The sequence below is a fragment of the Hyaena hyaena genome, unplaced genomic scaffold (genome assembly GCF_003009895.1).
Source record: "Hyaena hyaena isolate Hyena2069 unplaced genomic scaffold, ASM300989v1 scaffold_112, whole genome shotgun sequence".
Lineage (NCBI taxonomy): Eukaryota > Metazoa > Chordata > Mammalia > Carnivora > Hyaenidae > Hyaena > Hyaena hyaena.
In genome coordinates this window covers 2,771,073-2,790,925 of record NW_024080744.1, presented here as the reverse complement: position 1 = coordinate 2,790,925, position 19,853 = coordinate 2,771,073, and the positions used below count along the sequence as shown (strand labels likewise).

General features: G+C 41.6%; 1 protein-coding gene across 4 annotated transcripts in view; it reads right to left on the bottom strand.

Moving 5' to 3' along the window:
• The window catches only part of FNDC3B (fibronectin type III domain containing 3B), a 356,123-nt gene that overhangs the window by 241,817 nt on the left and 94,453 nt on the right, over nucleotides 1–19,853 (bottom strand). For all 4 annotated transcript variants that reach the window (XM_039236525.1, XM_039236526.1, XM_039236528.1 and 1 more), the window contains exon 3: nucleotides 13,710–13,785. In XM_039236525.1, the coding sequence (XP_039092456.1) occupies nucleotides 13,710–13,785 (76 nt within the window). The remainder of the gene's footprint in view (nucleotides 1–13,709; nucleotides 13,786–19,853) is intronic.

The window sequence follows — 19,853 nt, the reverse complement described above, 5'->3', positions numbered from 1 at the left end:
CTTTAATGACTAATAATCGGTCTGGAATTCAGTTTGGCCCTTGAAACAGATTTTTCAAACAGGGCACAAAGTTCTGAGTTCCTACAATGGTGCCCTGTCCAGTGGAGGGGGAAGGGGGAAAAAAAAAAGAATATGTATAATCCTGTTTTCCATGTTACTATGGAATCATTCACCAACCCCAACTGCCTCCCCTGGTTTGTTTCTCCTCTCTTCCACAGGCACCGTTCCGCCAGTCCAGACCACTACTGGTGTGCAATCCTATCTATTGCGAATTCTGAGTCACTTCCTTTCCTCCCAGTTTCATGCCTTAAAACCTGCCTATTTCTCTAGAAGACACACGCGGAAGCCAACTTCCATATGGGTCTACCTATTTTTACCCTCTCTCCCTTTTGGCTTTTTCTTTTACGATGTACGACACAGCTAACTGGCGAAAGGGATGTACTTGCTTATTACCTGCATACAGTGTGGTACTGTTGATCTGTTCAGAATAGTTTCCATATTCACAGAAGTTTCCTAATTCGGTGATCTCCACATACACATAATGCTCCTCATTAAACTTTAAAACACTCCTAGGATATCTTTGGTGATCATATTCTCATTATGTGGGAACTGAGGCACAAAGAAAGAGGAATTTCTGATAAAATGGCAGTTGAGTTAGAAGATATAAACTGAAAGCCTGTTTACAAACAAGTCCTCTGAAAACAGAGTCCTTGATAGGAACGTCAGGCCTTCAAAATTCCAGAAGACGAAGGGGAAAAAATTTCAGACCAAGAAAAAAATTCTACCTTTGAGCTCATGACTGAAGAGTTTAAGCCGATTCTTTTTCATTTTTCCGCATTCACGTGGATTTCTTTTCCCTTTGGTCCATTCTGTGACCAAACTGAATTCCAAGAGTTCTCTCTTTTGTTAAGGGCACTACCCTTACTCTTTCCTTACAGGTACCCTTCACCTACCTCACCTCAGTTGTTCTCAAAGCCTGGGCCCAGAACAACAAACAGAACATCCGTTATCACCTGGGAACTTCTCAGAAATGCAAATTATCACACACCCTCCCCAAAACCTGAACCGGAAACCCCGGGGCTGGGACCAGCAATCTGCATTTTAACAACCCTCCACGCTCAAAAGTTATTGGTAATGACCAGCACCTGACACCAGACACAATACCTCGGATTCAGGTACGCTATGGGGCAACCTGAGTCAAATACCAAGATGTTTCCTGAGCACTCATTCCATTCAAGGTAATAGGCAAAAGCTAGAATGAAGGAAGCAAAGAGAGAAACAACAGTGCCAGCCCAATTCTCTCGTCAAGTCCAGAAGAAACAGGCTAAAAGCAGCTTCCGCAAGCACCAAGTTGTCAGAGGGCGCTTTTCTCACTTTTTCCCATTCCATCCACCCTAAGCAATCTTACCTATTCTGATCAACTCTGAATTTTAGTTTACAAGAGGTGAACAAATATTGTGTTTACATCTAAGGAAAGGTAAATCTGTACTCAGCTGAAACCAAATTTCTCTTTGATGACCCTTGTTTAATACCAATTTTAAGTAACAGGTTTAATAAAGACAACCACCACGTGGAGCTTACTTGGCAAGTATATGAATACAAGATAAAAGATCTTTAAGCACTTTGAAAACCTGCAAAACTTCCTCAAGGACACTAACCTGAATGAGGTAAACAGTCATGGGTACGCAGCACGTGCAGTGTGATGGGCGAGGGAAAGCTTGGCCTCAGTGTTTAAGCTAGCCCGAGGATTCGGTTAAGCAGGGATTCTCCGTCTCCAGTGTGTATTAGAATCAACTGTGAAACTTTTCAAAACTACTAATGCCCAGGCCTTACCGCCTACAATCTAACAATCCTCTAAAATTAACCTAAAGATCAACTGCATATATATTTTTTAAAGTTTCCTCAGTCGTTTGATGAGCAAAATTTACAAACCACCATATTAATACAACCAGCTTATAAATTCTGGGGAAAAAATAAATATTAAGAATAATAAAATTCTGAGATGTCAGAGATGTTATTTATCTTAAGCATATGATGCAAGAACTAGGTAACTTAAAATGTGAATACCTGGTTCACAGAATAAAAACTATCTTGATCATTAACTAAAAATAATTAACTAGGGGCACCTGGGTTAAGCATCTGGCTCTTGCTTTTGGCTCAGGTCCTGATCTTACGGTTTCATGAGTTTGAGCCCTTCATTGGGCTCTGTGCTGACTGCAGAGCCTGCTTGGGCTTCTCTCTCGCCCTCTCTTCTGCCCCACCCCTGCTCACTCATTCACTCTCCCTCCCTCTCTCTCTCCCTCTCTCAAAATAAATAAACTTTAAAAAAAATTAACCGAGTTAACTAAGATCTTAATTTCTAATTTATGGGATAACATGCCATACTTGGGCTCTATTGTATTAACATTTTATGACAACTTCATGCTTACACTCAAAGACAATTTTAAGTATAGAGATTGATTACACTACTTGCAAAGACCGTTCTTCCTCACTGCTTCTCTGTTGCTATAGCAGGCACAGAAAATCGACCCTGATTTTCAGCGTGAGGCACACTGAACTGATGTTAGGAGATCCAATCCTCAAGAATCAAAATAACCCAACCCTGGAACCTGTTAAAGACTTGGCAGTTCAAGAAAAGGACCAGCAAGCCAGAGTTTAAGAGGGCATTTACATTAGGTGCATGTATCTATCCACTTTAACGTGAACTGTAAAACAAAACATAAAATTCATGTAGCCAGTCCTCTAACAGAATAACATTTTCATTCAAAAATACACTAAGAGTAGGGGCACCTGGGTGGCTCAGTCAGTTAAACATCCGACTTTGGCTCAGGTCATGATCTCATGGCTCAGGTTCATGGGTTCGAGCCTGGTGTAGGGCTCTATGCTCACAGCTCTTTCTGTACCTCCCCTGCTCACACTCTCTCTCTCTCTCTCTCAAAAATGAATAAACAATTAAAAAAATTTTAAATACACTATGGATAATGCTTACATTTTGATCTTTGTAAGTTCCTACTCCTATTCCTAAAGATTTCTCTTCCCTTGATGCTCTACCTCCATTTCTTGTCAGTTTAGAACAAAAGTTATAATTCAGCAATGATGTGAAGCTTTAAATTAGTAAAAATGTGGAAATTCCTAAAGCCAGAAGGTTACCACAAAACTTGTGTTAATTCTGGCACTACAATGCAACATATAAAGTTTCCATAAAGGTGTCACATTTAAATATGAAATGCTTCCACTTTAACTCAAGACACAGAAAGACTTGACGAGTTGAAGAAATCTTCTCTCTCCAAATTGCAAAAGGAGAGTCAGGACGGAAGAGGTTACATCGAACCACATAAGAAATGTGGGTATATTCAAAAAACCCCAAACCAAACGTCATAAAGGAAATTCACTGATCTGGGCAATTCTGAGGCCAGTTTTCTCCACATTTGGACAGGCCCAGAAAGAAGCATTAAAACATACTCCCCTTTTACCCAGCAGCCTTCACATCCTCAAAATACAGTGTGCAAAATACCTCCCAAGTCACTGAAAAGTGTCCTCAGAGAAGCAATACCCAAGTTGACAAGCGGAAAAATGTTATTTACTTTTTTTTGTTTGCCTTCTTATCCTGTTTTGTTCATCCTATTGCTTGTCCAATTGGGATGGAAGGAGTACAAAATATTCATCAAAGGACAAAAATTTTTCGAAAAGACCAGATTCTACCTATCTCAGAGAAAGGTACAATTCCAGTTCATCTAGCACCCATCACTCATTCCCTCCCTTCACTGTGGGTCGCACTGGTCAGCAAGTCATGACCACCTCCCTAAGCACCTCTGATTTCTGTTCCCACTTCTAGAGGCCACCACCACCTTGTCCACACCAGGCTCTCCTGGCCTCCCACCTGCTCCTCCCCTCTGCCCATCTCACCACTTCCCTCACTCTCCCCTTAGATCACAATGGTGGTAGACAGAGAAAAATTACTCCGTTTAATTCAGTCACCAGACTCATTTTCAATTTAAAGTGTACTCCACTATTCCTAGGTCTGACATAGAGTTTGAGAGTTTACTACAGATCAATGTGATCATTTTTAACCACACGAAAATGTTTACAAAACATTAATGAGTAATCTACATGAAAATAGTTGCTAATAACACAAAAAATAAAGTTGGTCTATTTTTTACTATTAAAGAACCTTAAAAATATTTTCCAATATGTTCCCAGCCTACCCCTCACAAAACGAAAAAAGTTATCAGAAGAATGAATAATCATTCCCTCACCCTTTTTACAGGTAAGCGGACCTAACCCACGTAATGGACATCGTCAGAACTGTTGAGTGGTTTTGAAAAGCACTCTTCCCTTCATTCATTATCCTAATTTGAAAAACTAAGAGTCAATATAATTAAGTACAATAACAAACAAAAAGAAAAAAGAACCTCTGTGAATTAACTCAGAATTTTTCCATCACCTTGACATGAATTTTTAGCAGTTTATTAGTAAATGACTTTCCTTTATTCTGAATGCCTAGTAGGTGCTGGAAAGACACCTGGATACAAAGATCATTCAACTTGACCCCTGGTCTGGCAGAACCCTACCTTTGAAGAACCCTTCACAGTTTCTTTTAAAGACACTTCCGGCATGACACTTTCCATTTCAAGTTATAAGAATAAAAACTACAGAAAGAAAAAAGCAAGACCCAAAAGACTACACACTATGAAATAAAACGTGGCAGACAAGTGAGGTAACGGGACACCATTTGCTCTTCTGAATTATCAGACATCCAAAGAACTGCAGCATTGAAGCAACTCTAAGCAATGGTACCTTTGGAAATGGCATTTTAACCACTGCTTAACAAGTCTGAAAAGCAAAAGGGCACACAAGCTAAATTCCCATCGCAAAATGTTTGAATGTGTTATTTTGAAGCATTACGACAAGAACGTGAAGGCATCTAAAAAGTCCTAACCAGGGGCGCCTGGGTGGCTCAGTCAGTTAAGCGTCTGACTTCAGCTCAGGCCATAATCTCACGGTCTGTGGGTTCGAACCCCGCATTGGGTTCTGTACTGACAGCTAGCTCAGAGTCTGGAGCCGGTTTCGGATTCTGTATCTCCCTCTCTCTCTGACCCTTCCCTGCACACGCTGTCTCTAACTCTCATAAACAGATAGATAGATAGATAGATAGATAGATAGATAGATAGATAGATATCCTAACCAGGGGTGCCTGGGTGGTTCAGTCGGTTAAGCATCTGACTTCAACTCAGGTCATAATCTCATAGTTAGTGGGTTCGAGCCCCACATCGGGCTCTATGCTGACAGCTCATAGCCTGGAGCCTGCTTCAGATTCTGTGTCTCCTCCTTTCTCTGCCCCTGCCCCTGCTCGCTTTCTCTCTCTCTCTCTCTCTCTCTCTCTCTCAAAAATAAACACTAAAAAAATTTTTTTAAAAAATAAATTAAAAAATAATCCTAACCAATCCCACAAATTCACATGGGTTTTCCTGGAATACTTTAAAATGACAGGTAACTGAACTGCAGAGTTATTCAATGTCTGGCCATAATGGACACTGGGGGCCTAACCACGGATCTTATTTACTGGACCTTACAATGACCTGGAAGCTAAGTACTTTCTACACAATATGTCATTTAATCCTCAGGGTAACCGTTCAAGACTGATATTGTCATTCCAATTCCACAGATAAGAAAACAGAGGAATAGAAAAGTAACTTATTTTATGACATACAAGACGCAAGGAATTTCTAAACCAGGTAATCTCACTCCAAAGTCCATAAAGATCTACCCATATGCATTGCAGCCCTTCAGTACTGCCTAAAAGCAGGACACATTAAATAAAGATTAAAAGTAGTATGAAATTTGGGGTGCCTGGCTGGCTCAGTGGTAGAACAATATCACTCGTGATCTCAGGGTCAGGAGTTCAAGACCCACGTTTGATGTGGAGTCTATTTAAATAAATAAATCTTATTTTGAAGTAGTATGGAATTTAATTGAAATGTAAAAGGCAAGGTATACCCAGAGGAACTGCTTTATATGCCTGTCTGAATATGGCTGCTCAGGCACGCTCTGAGAGTTAACTATTTATTACCCCAAAGAAAAGCAACAGCTGAAGCCTCAAGTACAACAGAGCTTACCTTAAATGAATGGAACAGCGGGCCCATAGTTTTATCCACAACCTACATTTGAATATACACATTCCCATAAACTTTTGTCAGAGACTTCTGATCTGTTGCCATCACCATGAACCGCATGAAAGCAAGCCTAGAATAAGTAGGCAGTAAAATGCAGGCTAGACCTTCCACTGATTTCCAGGAGTCAGACAATCAAGTCATTGCACACAGTTTATCATGCTATCTCCCTAGAACAAAAAAATCAGCAAAGCCCTGCACATGGATAGATAAGGTGGCAGTGATGATGATGACGACGACGAAGGCCCTTACAATGGATTATCTCACAACTTTGTTGGGTAAGCTTTGGCACTATCCCCATTTTCAAAAAGAAAACTGAGGCTAAGGGGTTAAGCATTAGCTAGCAAACAACCAAGGATCACACCACATAGCCTTTCCTCTTAGAGCATCATCCTTATAACCTCTAACTAATCAAATCTCTAAAACTACCTGGAGAAAAAGAGGCCAGAGAAAGTCCAACGATGTAATGTTAGGTGAAGTTTTTTAATTATGTAGATGTAAGGACAGATGTAAACAATCAAGATAACTGGCAAGGTCAGAAGGAGAAGGGCAGAAAGCAGCAGATGCACTGGGTATGGCCGTTGCGAGGGCCTTCACACCTCCGGGGAAGTGACATAGTTTGGCACTGATGCCACCCAGTCTCATGACCGTACTCAATCCCGGCATGAGACAGCTGCACGGACCATCACAGACCTTCTTCGCGCCCCTCCCGTAAACTGGACTGATTCTCCTCGAGGCCCGTCAATACTTACCAGGCCTTGGGGAGACGACCCTACTAGTCAACTTCCAGTTGCTCAGCAGCAAGCTATGTTCCGAAAGGGGCCTAGCAAGTCCACTTACAAAATGCCCGTTTGCAACAAATGGTTGTGCCATCTATGTACGACAGAAAAGCCAAATCGTCACGTTCAAAGTAAAGTCCCCCAACATTTCAGAGATCAGGTATACTCCAAAATGCTACTGTTTATTTTTGACCTGTATTGCATGCGCAAAGTCAAAAGGCCGTTTTGTCCTGAAGCTGACCTTTAAGAGCTATACAGTGGACTGGCAAGTTGATGGAGTAATTCAAAGTTTTCCTAGAAACTCAGACCCTCCCAGCTTAGAACCTCACTGGAGGACTGTGAACTAACCCTCACCAAATACTGTTTTAGATCAATCAGTAAGACAGGCAGGACGCTGGTGCTAGTCTGGGCAATTCTAAAAGATTTTCAAGGGAGGCCTAACTCTTCACAGTAACATTGCAGATTGGTGATCACTCACAAACCGCCCCTCCCACATGTCCCCATGCCCCTGTTGCAAAAGAAATGAATTTTTAAGGCAGTTTCTCACATAGAAAAGTAGCTTTCAAAACCCTAATCTTGTAATGAGAAAAAAAACCATTTCCACTTCTAATACATTCTACAAATAAATACAGTCAAATAACAATTACGTGTTCAATGTAATGAAAGTTTGCAAAGATTCAGAAGAAGGTAAGGCACTGACGTAAATTTAATTTCACTCCCGAACCACGCAAATATTTTTCATAAAAAACGTGACTGCAGATGTAATAAGCCAAGGCAAGGGTTTAATCAACCTTAGAAAACTGACTTCATTTGTCACAGGTCTTCTCCCTTGGTTCTAAGCTAGTAAAACAAGAATTTCTCATTTATATGCAGAGTCTGCTTTAATGAACTAGACCATATAGACGCTTTGCTTGTGAAATTATAGTCTTCCTCAGCCTGTAAACCCTAGCTCTGACACTACTCATGCCATTTCTCGATACACAAAGCAAGAGACAGTGAGAGTGCCCTTGGACCTGTCATAAAATTCCTAGCAAGAATGACAGGTCAGTGTTTTAATGTGTCAAACAAGTCTAATAAATGCACTTAAAACAGCAAATGAGGGAATTAAAAGAAAAAAAAAAAGCAACATTAAAGTCCCTGTGGCAGTCTGGGTGCTGAATCATACAAGGGCCGGGGGGGGGAGGGGGGGAGACAATCAAGGAGATTCAGAAATGTGGAACAGCTCTCAATGGTGTCATTCACAGAGCCCCTGAGCGGAGCGTGGTGTTCATCAATGAGACAGTTCCCACACTCAGTGGGGCAGGGGGAGGATGAGACACAGAGCTGATGAAGGCTTGCGGACAATGAGTAGAGGAGGGAAAGTTCCATATGCCGATGGCAGCCAAGCTACCGCCATGTCAGAGCAGGGGTCTCCTCCTAGTGCACATTCTGCTGTCATTTCGAGGTCCCAACCCATTCGACACAAGTGAGCAGAGTAAAGCGCATCTGTAAAAGGTGTCTAAGTTATTCTGGCAGAAAACATCAGCAATTAGGTGATTCTAAATAGTATTCTTTATTAAATTAATGATGCTGCCCATGCATTTTACTTTTATCTGTCTTTTCTCCTATCACCATGACATCCACCTGTTTTCTTCAGGCTCACGATTTGTATACAAGTCTTAAGAGACAAATAAAAACTGAAGCTGTAATATATCGGGTCACCATGAAAGCACTTTCAATTCTAAACATGTATCTCTAAAGGCAACTGATTAGCTTCAATTATCCAACATTTTTGAAAAGTGGAAGTTCTTCTACAGAGTCTGTAGAGACCACAAAAAGTCCTGACCCAAACCTCTTTAAGCTCCCAGCACAATAATAAAATTTAAAAGAAAAACGATCACACCTAATGGGGCGCCAGCGCCAGGCAAGGATCTAGTTAATAATTACTCAGAGGCCCCAGGGCGGCTCAGTCAGTGCAGTGGCCCACTTTGGCTCAGGTCATGATCTCACAGTTCATGAGTTCAAGCCCCACATCCAGCTTTCTGCTCTCAATGCAGAGCCTGCTTCGGATCCTCTGTCTTCCTCTCTCTCTGCCCCCACCCCACTCATGTTGTCGTGCTCTCGCGTTCTCGCTCGCTCTCTCTCTCTCTCTCTCTCTCTCTCTCAAATATAATAAAAACATTTTTAAAATATCACTTAAAAGAGGCTGTGCGCCTGGCAGGCAGGTTGAGGGTACTGTGTCACAACTGAGTTCACAGTCTAATTCAAGAGCTAAAGAAAGGTTCCTGCAGGTAATCAGACTGCTCCAGGCAATGCCACCTCCACCAGCTCCTCCAGGAATGCACAAGTCAGAATGGAATGGAGTGGCCCTGGAGGGCTCCATGAGGAGACAGACCCAGAGCCGTAAAGGAAGTGCAGTATTTGTTTTGGCTGCAGGAGTTTACAGGGAACAGAAAAATGGCCCAGATAAAAAGATGGCGTGTGTGGACAGGAAGGAAGGCTGCATTGCCAGCACCTCGGCCCAGACATGGATATGAAAATAAAAGGAGAGACCCGCAGCTGCCCTCTATTAATTCCTGAATTTAAGCAAAGGCAAGACTTCATATTGATTGCTAAGATTCCTTTTTTCCCCCTAACAATTGGCTCTTTATACTTTCATCTGGCCTAAGAAAGAAAAATCTTTTGTCTAGGGTGCCATAGGTACAGGGCCGCCTCCAAATGAGAATACACTCTGACCTTTTGTGGCCCCTTCAAGCCCTATGATTCATGTTTCATAGAAAATATTGAGAAATATTCCATTAGAAATGAATTTGCTTTCACAGCATATTGTATGTTTCCTGTGTTTTTCTTCCTTCATTATCACCAAGGACATTCTCATGAAAACAAAGTCTTCTTTTTCCCCCCAGAGTAACCAGATTCTTTATATTGATTTGCTTTGACTCTCCAAACTGCCTTTTCGTGGCATCACAATGAGCTTCTGGTGTCTTTCTAGTGATGTCGTGAATGTCCTATAGAGAAAAGCAGTGGGCTAACAAATTCAACTCCCAAGTCAAGAAGGCTGACGTCATATGGTGGAATTTCAGAGTTTCCAGGAAGGCCCCAAAACCAGCTCCGCTCCCTACTCCTAATCCCCTCCACTCCCAACAGCAATCCCTAACCCGCTGAAATAGTAGTGTTGAAAGAGCAAAGTTATTAAGCTGCCAGTTTCATCCATGGTACAAGCAATAGTTATGACTTCAAACTTTCCAGAAAGGCCACAACCAACACCCCCAAAAAACCACCTCCCCACCTGCTGGCTGGTGTTGAAAGACCACAACTGGAGCTTCATTCTCTTCATTCTAATCCCTAGTAAAACGCAAATGCTTCTTTCAGGAACCCCCCTTCCAACAGGTTTCCATTTCAGATCTTTCCCTACTAGGTTTTTAAAAGGTAAGCAAGAGAGGACGGCCTCCCGCATTACCAGGCCTCTCCCGCAGCACCCCTCCTCTTACAGCAGCTGCAGCTGGAGGCCCCACACCCAGAAACTCAGCCCAACCCAAGTCTGGCCCAGTCCTAACTTCGGGCAGAAATAATTTCAGGAATTCTAAGTTAGTACTTCTATGTCACACTATCTGCTCTGAGTTCTGTTAAGAGGACATCTGTCTTATTCCAAAGACCCAGTCTCTACCACACGCTTTTGCTGCAAACCACCTCTACTACATCCCGGCCATCTGAGAACTCAAACTGGTATCCTGCCCGGAATCCCGTTATTTTAGAATAGAAATCGACCTTGCTCTTGTCACATGCCCAAAGAGAACGGAGTCCTACTACTGCAGTTCCCTGATATAGAGCCACAGAGCAAGGCAATAAAGGGCCTCTAGTCCAGACATACAAGAGGTGAAAACTCAACTCTGCCTCTTTTGAATTTTGTGTATTTAACCTCTGTGAGCCTCAGCCCCATGCATGCTCTCATATCCATTACATGAGGGAATACAAAGCATAGCCTAAGAGCTAAAATAAGTATTAGCAACAACAGGGATGTTAATCATAGTGAAAGGATAATAATGTTACTATTTGTGTTGGAATTTACAAATATATTGCCTATTCCCACATTCTGTGTTGAGACGCTCTACCCAACTGGAGAACATTCAATTACACTGGAACTCATCAGAAGGCTTATTTGTTGGGGGACAGGATGGGGCGGGGGGGTGGGGGGGGGCGCGCTCAGGGGCAGCCTATTACACAATGATGATAGTCCTGGGTCCGGATTCTAGGTTCCTTCTAGCTCCTGCAGTTCATCGTGTTGCGCCAGGGCTTCCCAAGCCCTACCCCACCACTTGGTTTCCTGTCCCCTTTTCTCACATTCTATCCTGTGTCATTTCAATTAATTGGACCAGGTACCACCGTGTCCCACATGCAGATAACCCTAGTAGCTGGGGGTTCAGAAGAGAACAAAGGATAGGAAGGCTGGGGAAGCCAAAGATAAATGGCTCCACAATTAATTCTGCTTTAGTCAAAGGCATTTTTGAAATCACTGGAAGGGCTGTTAATGTCACTTATCTCAAAGTATCATCATGAATAAATACAATGCTCCAATTGTGAACACAGTGATACACTTGCGACATTCCCTGCAGATTACCACCAGTTACTGACATAAACTCAAAAAAAAGTGGGGGAGAGGCTAAATGAACACACACATACACACACACATACACGCACGCACAGTCCTTAGACACAGAACAATAAAAGCAGGTGGCATGAAAGAGTGGATTTCATATATGTTGATTTACTCAGCAATTTGCTTTTTATGGATTCTACTGCACACCCTCAAGTTGTAGAGGAACACAGTCTACCTTCCAATTAATTCATGGGGCTCCATTACCACAACGAGAAGCTCAAATTCTTTCTTACCGAACTGAAAATACCAGGTTCATTGTATGTAGGTGAAATGACATTTTATCTAATTTTTCTAGGGTGAATTTTTTTTAAAGACAGTGGATTATGAGGTTTTATTGGTGGGCAATATGTTTATTATGGAACTGCAAGTAGATAGAAGATTCTATATCATACTATTTTAAAATATTTATTTCCTCTCTTCTTTTACCTGAAGCTTCTTTGTATGATTCATCTCCAAAGCCTAGATTCAGTTTTTAAATGGTTTAGAACACCAAAGATCAATTTCAGGAACATAATGGTCAGAGAAATGCAATTGGTAAACATCATTAATAAAATGGTTAAGTCAATTCAGATTAAATGCAATTAAAACTCAGTAGGCTTGAATCTTTGAAAATATACTCATTTTTCCAAAAGTAAAAGCTCGTTTCCCAAATTTTATTCTTAGAGGTACAAAAACAGGTAGCAAAACCACAAAGCAGCATGCTCTGCTATTGAAGCAACAGAAAAATCCCCCTTTTACCATGCAGCTCATTATGAGAAACTAAAACTAAAGGGCATTTCTCTTCATTCATTTATATATTGGTGAGCAACTCCAGAAATTAAAAATAAGGCCTCTGGTCAGAGTCTAGTCCAATCAATAACCTAGTACTGAACTCCACTACGTGCCAATTTGCCATTTGCCCTATAATCCCAACCGCTGTCAAGAAGAGCGGTCACAAAAAGTGTCCTCAGGCACAGCAGAGTTTCCAGCTACCTACCGATCTGGATTGAGCATCCTACACGGACCTCCATATGGTTCAGAGTACCTAAGTCATTTCTGTCCAAAGTGAACTATAGAGAGGAGGCGCTGTATTACACAACTAGAAATTAAACGAAATGCCCTAGGAGCTGTACTTACAGAACTACACCCAAGGAGTGTCACCCTACGCCTGGAACTGATTTAGGGGACAAGATTCTGGACTCTGAGCTGATGCTGTACCGGAGAACTTGAGAGGGGGTATTTTGCATATGGAGGGACATAAATTACTAGGGGCAGAGAGGAGGTGGTGGCGAGCAGCTTTTGAAGACGGTCCCCAGTGACTCCCTCTCGCCGGTGTTCCCACCCTGTGCAATCCCCTTTCCCAAGTGGGCTGGACACGGGACTCCCCTCTTGCCCTCCAGCTGCTGCTGCTGCGATGAAGCGAGCTGCCGCACGCCGAAGCCACTTAGCAAGGAACTGAGGGAAGCCTCCTGCCAAGAGCTCACAAAACCCTAAATCTTGCCAAAAACCACTCGAGCCAGCCTGGAGACAGACTGACCCTTGGACACGCCTTACAGTGACTGGGGCTCTGACCCACACGTGGATTTCAGGCTCTCGAGAGGCCTGGGGCCGTGGGACACAGCGAAGCTGTGCCTAAATCCCTGACCCACGAAAACCTGAGATACTCAATGTTGTTGTTCTACGCCACTAAATTTTGGAATAATCTGTTAATCGGTAACTAATAACAGACAACACAGACTTTACCTCTAAAAACATCATCTGGTTAGCATCACAATATGTATTTGAAACTTTTATCTACTTTGAACAAGTTCGTGTGCTCAATTGAGAAGTTAAAGTCTTTCAAACTCTTAAAATGTTCCAAATTCCATAATATATTAAGATACGGCAAGCTTTCCCAAATTAAATGAATTCACTTAAAAGCCAAGAAAATACTAGAGGCATTTAATTTTGTCCCTTATACATCACAGGGCTGTATCGGCATTAAGAAGAGTCTCTTACAGAAAGATAAAAAAGATTTTTTTTAAATCCAAGATAAATTTTACTTCCGGAAAAGAACATGCAGACACAAAGAAAACCTGACTTCCTTAAAACAATAAATAAAGAAGAAAACCCCTTTGATTAGAAGGCTTACAAAAACTTCCTTACCTTGAATGCACTGAAGTGTTCCATCCTCTGCTCTTATTGTAAAAGTCTCACCTGGATTAACTTGAACGAGAATGACCTGCCAAAATAACACATTAAATTCAATTTAATACTAGAGCATCTGGGGTTTTTCTTCAACAGTTTTATTACTTCAATTTATGTACTAGACAGGAAGTATGTGGCACGGAATCCTGTACAAACACAAAACTTAGGATATGTCTTAGAGCTGGTTCAAATTTTAAGGGAGGGGTGAGAGTACATGTCTTTGAATTTAGCCAAGTGAATTCTCCTGTGTTGGTTATGATGTTATGTACCTAAAATGTCATTTTTTTTCTTTCACTAATTTAGAAATAACAGATAAAGAAGAAAAAAGACCAGAAACTAGACTTCTAAAGGAAAATGGCACAGAGAAATATGGTTCTGGCCTAACACTACTGCATATTGTTCCCAAGTGTCCATTACTGACCTGGGTTATAGGATTCTACTGTGTAAAAAAAGAAAGCAATTTATAAGAAAAATGTTTGGAGAATAAAGTGTCTGTGTATAAGGTCCAGAAATAATAATACACACTATGAAATAAACGAATGATCTTACAAATCAGCCTCAAACTCTCAAAGTTTTAAATCTATTAACTAAATGTCAGTGAACATAAATATTTAATATTAGTAGACAACGTCCAAGACTAGACAAAGCACAGCAATGGTAACGTATGTTCTTCCAAGAGCCTTACAGTTTTAGTTCTCACCTGGTTCCTTTAGGTAACAAAAGAAAAAGGATCACTAATTTATATCCACATACAAATTAAAAGATGTAATTCAAGCTTAAAAACTGTCCTTGAGAATCACCATGGGCAAGGTTAACACTATTCAAATAATTACCGTACATTTCTGGAAACTGGAAGGATGTCAGTGTCATATTCATCTTATAGCTCTGCTAGCAAGGCTTGTCCCTCCCTGCAATGAAACTATCAAGCACACCGTTCCGTCTGTCAGTAATAAGCTTCCCATTCTCCTTCACTGCCTACCACCCATCTTAAGCTTTGTCTGACCAGCTAATGCCTATTCATTCTTGTCAGCTTAAGAAGTATTATCTGCTGGGGTGCCTGGCAGGCTCAGTCAGTGGAGCATTGTTACTCTCGATCTTGGGGTTGTGGGTTCGAGCCCCACGCAGGGTGTAGAGATTACTTAAAAATAAAATCTAAAAAAAAAGCAAAGAAAAGTGGCTTCTGCCTCTCAGGACAGGTTGGGTCTCCCACCATATGTTTTCGTGCACACACACACCTCTATTCCTTCCTAGAATTTAGAACTCCAATTCATTAAGCTATTATTTTAGGGTCTGTCCTTCCCTCTTTAACACTGGCTCTAGAAGGACAAGGTCTTGCAGGAAAGAAGTACTCAAAACTGTACCTGGCATAGAATAAATATGTGCTTGAATACTATTTCTACTAAAGGAAAACGATCGCAAACAATTATTTTAACCTAGAAATTGAGCTTTCATAATGTTCAACCTAGACAGTCAACATTATTTACTGTATGTACCATAATTTATGTTTTGTAAAAATGTTGGAGATCAAAGCTATTTCATCTTTAAAACCTAAACCTTTAATATCCATGTATTTTGCTTCTTCTAATAGTTCACCACAGAAGACACTGCTGGGATATTATAATTATTTAAATCAGGAACTACATTAACTGGAGAAAACAAGATCCTTCAAGGAAAAGCAGTCCAAGTTTCATCCCTGGTGCTTCTCATTATCTTGAATTGTAACGGTGGTTTCAGGGCAATTTATTTTTCCTGTTCAGTAACTGTGTCAATAATCTTTCAGTCTTAAGTATTCAAATTCTCACCAATGTAAACACACTGTGCCCTTTTAAGAACTCAAAAGGAAATCCCTTCAGATCTCTATACAGATATTAAAACATTTCAATTGCTTTTTTGAAACGGAGCTTTTAAAGTCATTCTTAACACGAAAATAGTTTTGATTTAACTTTATTTTCACATAAACATAGACCATAACTTGACTACAATGGAATAAAAAAAAAGACACTCCAACAAAGAAAGTTCTCTGTGTCTTTTTAGAAGTCCTTAGACCGATTCCAGCATCGCTGTAATACAGCAGAAACCATTTCTTGTGTGGAACGTCTCAGTATAAGACCTATACTATATGCCCGTAGAATTAATGAGTTGGAGGGAAAAAAAAAAAAAAAAAATCAAAGGACACCAAGACTCTGCCCCAGATATTCTCCGACAATCCCTGATTCAAGTACTCTCTTCCCACTACTCTCAAAACTGTCAGATAGCATGTCCCAAAGGCTGGTTCTCAAAAGTACAATTCACCAGTATTATGGAAAGTCCCGGGCAAGAAAAGGGATTTCTGAATTGGGGTATGTTCCAGATGCCGTCACATTACCTGCTTTTCACAATGCATGAAGGGTGGAACAGTTCTTAGCGGTCATGGACACCAGGCCACAATTCAAGGAATGGCCCTGAGGCACCCAGCCTCCAAAAGCTATTTATGCCGTCGGCTCTCTCTGCTTACGGAGGCCAATTCCTGACCCCCACCCGGCTTCTTCAGGGAGAAAGATGATAGGTAAAGAGCTTTTAAGCACCCTACTAAAATACCACTCTTCAAATGTTTAGTTCCTGTAATTTTCCCCGCTGCTGGGTTGCTATGGCAACCAGATTATAAATCTACCAAGTTACCTCAGAAACCAGGCAAATCACCTGTGTCCCAATATCAATTTTTCTTAGAGCTAAAGTCATTATTGGACCAAGCTGCATTCATCTTGGCATGGAGTTATTATAAAAGAAAGCATTTTATTATCCTGGGGCCAACTGACCACCTTGCTGTTTTCACTGTCAATAAAGGAGAGAGAAAAAAGTTTTGACACACACCAGCCCAGTGATCTGTCCCTGACAACAGACATGAATGAGACGCCAGCAGCCTTGCCTTGCATCACCCACAGCCTTGAGGAGCATGAGTCACACCCTGGCAGGCTCCCTGGCGCTTAACCTTTCCTATCATAGCAGCCTCCCTTTCTCTCTCTCTCTCTCTCTCTCTCTCTCTGCCCCCCTCTTTCTCTCTCTAGCCACAAGGCAGACAGACATAACTATTCCAAGTTCTCAGAAATGCATAACGTAAAACATCCTACCACTGCCCAAACGTCATCGTTTTTCGTCCACTCACTAAGCATTTCCTGCTTTTCTGAAGTCAGCATTAAAACAATTCATGCTGCATTCATTCTGTGTCTTGTCAGAGGAGGGAAAAGAGGGGGGAGAGGGAGACAAAAAGAGAGAGTAAGAGAAAGAGAGAGAGAGATTTTAACCACTGATAGATTCTTTGTCCCCGGAGATGTTAAAACAGAACCATGTTAATCAAATCACAAGAGCATACTTCGGGCTACCCTTGCTTCATCAGATCAGTCTCCGAGCCACTAGGGCTACGGGAACCAAGCAGCCCAAAATAACCAGAGGCACGTTTGTCAAACATTAATGAAACCTAAGTAACCATTCTTCCAAAACCTTAAACAATAAAACGAGAGGGAGAATTAATATCATTCAGTAAAAGGCTAGACAGCATCGGGACAGAGTTGTGCCCGACAAGAGCGCTGAAAAAGGTGTTCACAGACCTCTCCTTCAAAGGTATAAATCGAACTAGGTTTCTTGCCCAGTAGATGAGGTAAAGGGAAGCTATTTTTGCCGTTTAAATTGTGGGTGGCTGGGGGCGCCTGGGTGGCTTAGTCGGTTAAGCGTCCGACTTTCGCTTAGGTCATGATCTCGCGGTTCGTGGGTTCGAGCCCCGCGTCGGGCTCTGTGCTGACTGCCAGCTCAGAGCCTGGAGCCTGTTTCAGTCTGTGACTCCCTCTCTCTCTGACCCTCCCCGGCTCACGCTGTCTCTCTCTCTCCTAGAAATAAATAAAAAAAAACATTAAAAAAAAATAAATAAATTGTGGGTGGCTGATTAACCAGACCAATGCCTAAGATTAGTGCTGGAGGCAAGTTCCCAACGTAGGCCTCAAGTAACAAATGACCAGCCCGCTGACCGCCGTGTGTGTCCATCACAAAAGCCCCTTCTGGGAGAACGGTACGGACTGACCAAAGATGGATCATTACATCTGCAGCTTCCTTACAAGTTAAATCCAATCCCTGGACCATGAAGATGAAAACTGTGCTAGGAGAGGGGATCTCGTTTCATTTCTGGAGCTTTCTTCATTTGCCATACTCTGTGAGGCTGGTCTTAACTTGCTCTTAACAGTTTTATGTGTAAATGAACACTTGAAACTTGGAGCCAGCATTTATGATTATTCAACAGATATCTTTGGGGGGGGGGGGATGATACAACCTAAAAGCTGCAGAAGAGCTCCATGTGAGGAATGATTCTATCCATGAATATCTAATAACTTTGAAAAAATGACTTCTGCTGTTTCAGATTCTGTGTCTCCCTCTCTCTGTGAACCTCCCCTGCTCACACTGTCTTTCTCTCAAAAATAAAAAAGAAAACATTAAAAAAAAAGAAAAGAGAAAAGGACTTCTGGCTACATGAGAGGAAAAGCAGCACTTTTTTCTAGATTCTCTCTCTCTCTCTCTCTCTCCCCCTCTCTTCCTCCCTCCCTCCAGATTCCTAAACTCCAGAGAAGTCCTGGCAAAGCTCCACCCAGGCATCATTTGTTTTCCGAGTCCCCTCTTTTGACTCCGAATCAGGAAAAGGGAAAAGATGAGCTGCAAATAACCAATAATTATCTTTGTGGGAATGATATACACAAAGAAAATGTCCCAGGATTAAAATGTGACAGGTAAAATAGAAATGTACTCGAAGAGGCTACAGAAGTATTGATTGCCTCATCTGCTCACCTGTCCAACCTAGAGCCTGAAAGCAAAGCTGGCAGGAAAAACACATACAAGACCAGGAAGTCTCCAAAAGTACTTACACACTGGGTCAAGGCACAGGGACATGCACGGGATGTGAAGCTGGAGCCTGGTCTGTAACACTGATAGGACAAACAGTCTTGATTTGTTTCTTCCTGAGCTTTAGAACTCGTTCGGGAAATTTTTTTTTTCTTTTCTACATTTTAATACCCAGTGTGGGGCTTGAACTTACAACCTCAGGAGATCAAGAGTCAGAAGCTCTATGGACTAAGCCAGCCAGGCATCCCAGACTTGTTCAGTTTAAAGCAAGGAGCAAGAATATTTCAGTGCTCCAAAATTTTCAATGGTTTGATTTCTTCACAGAATGGCAGGTTCAAAAGTTGTCATCCTCATCGATGATTACATAGCTCTAAAATTAATTCAGCATGATGCAGGCTACTGTAGCAACTCTTTTTAACAGCTTTTTTCCTACAACGATTAAACCCCTGTGGTCTGCCAGATAGGTATTACTAACAAAACTATATAGGTGGGGAAACTGAGGCTTAAGGAAAGTAAATAACTTGTCTAAAGTCACAAAACTACAAAATGACAGAGTAAGCACTGGAATCCAGCCCCATCTGACCAAAATGGACTCTCTTCTCTTCTGACACATGCTTTCCCCGCTCTAATAGCTGTGGGCTTCACAAAGTCAATTCTTCATGAAGATACTTTATACTTTAATGAATAGCTAGAAGGAGAGAACTCACTTAACTGGGTCAAAGGCGTGTCTCCAAGACATGATCTGAGGACAAGATCTCTTCTAGGAAATCTAAGCCCACTCCCTGAGCCAGGGCCCATAATTCCCAATATGGCAGTTAGAAAACCTTAACTCTCAACAAACAGTTGTTTTTATACTTAGCAAGATTTATTCTCGTAAAGTCCTTGTCAAGTCTTTGAATTCCCCTAGAATCCTAAGGTGAACCAAGGAGCTAATGACTGACTATCACGATCACTAGATGCCACTTCACATGGGCCAATAGAAGGCATAAGAAAAATAAGATGACTCCTGGGAAGACTGGAACCCAGTTTCTAGGTTTCCCAGTCATCTGTGATTAACAAAAAAAGACAGGAATGGATTAACAGGTAACCAAGGGAAGAGAAATCAAATCGAGGAGACATGTTTATACACTGAAATTATGCCAGTGCCTGCTGAAACTACGCACATTCAAAAGAGTTTAGTAAGTCCATTTCATAAAACAAGCGTCCTCAGAAGAATTACTACTGTATCTCTGTTAATTTAAC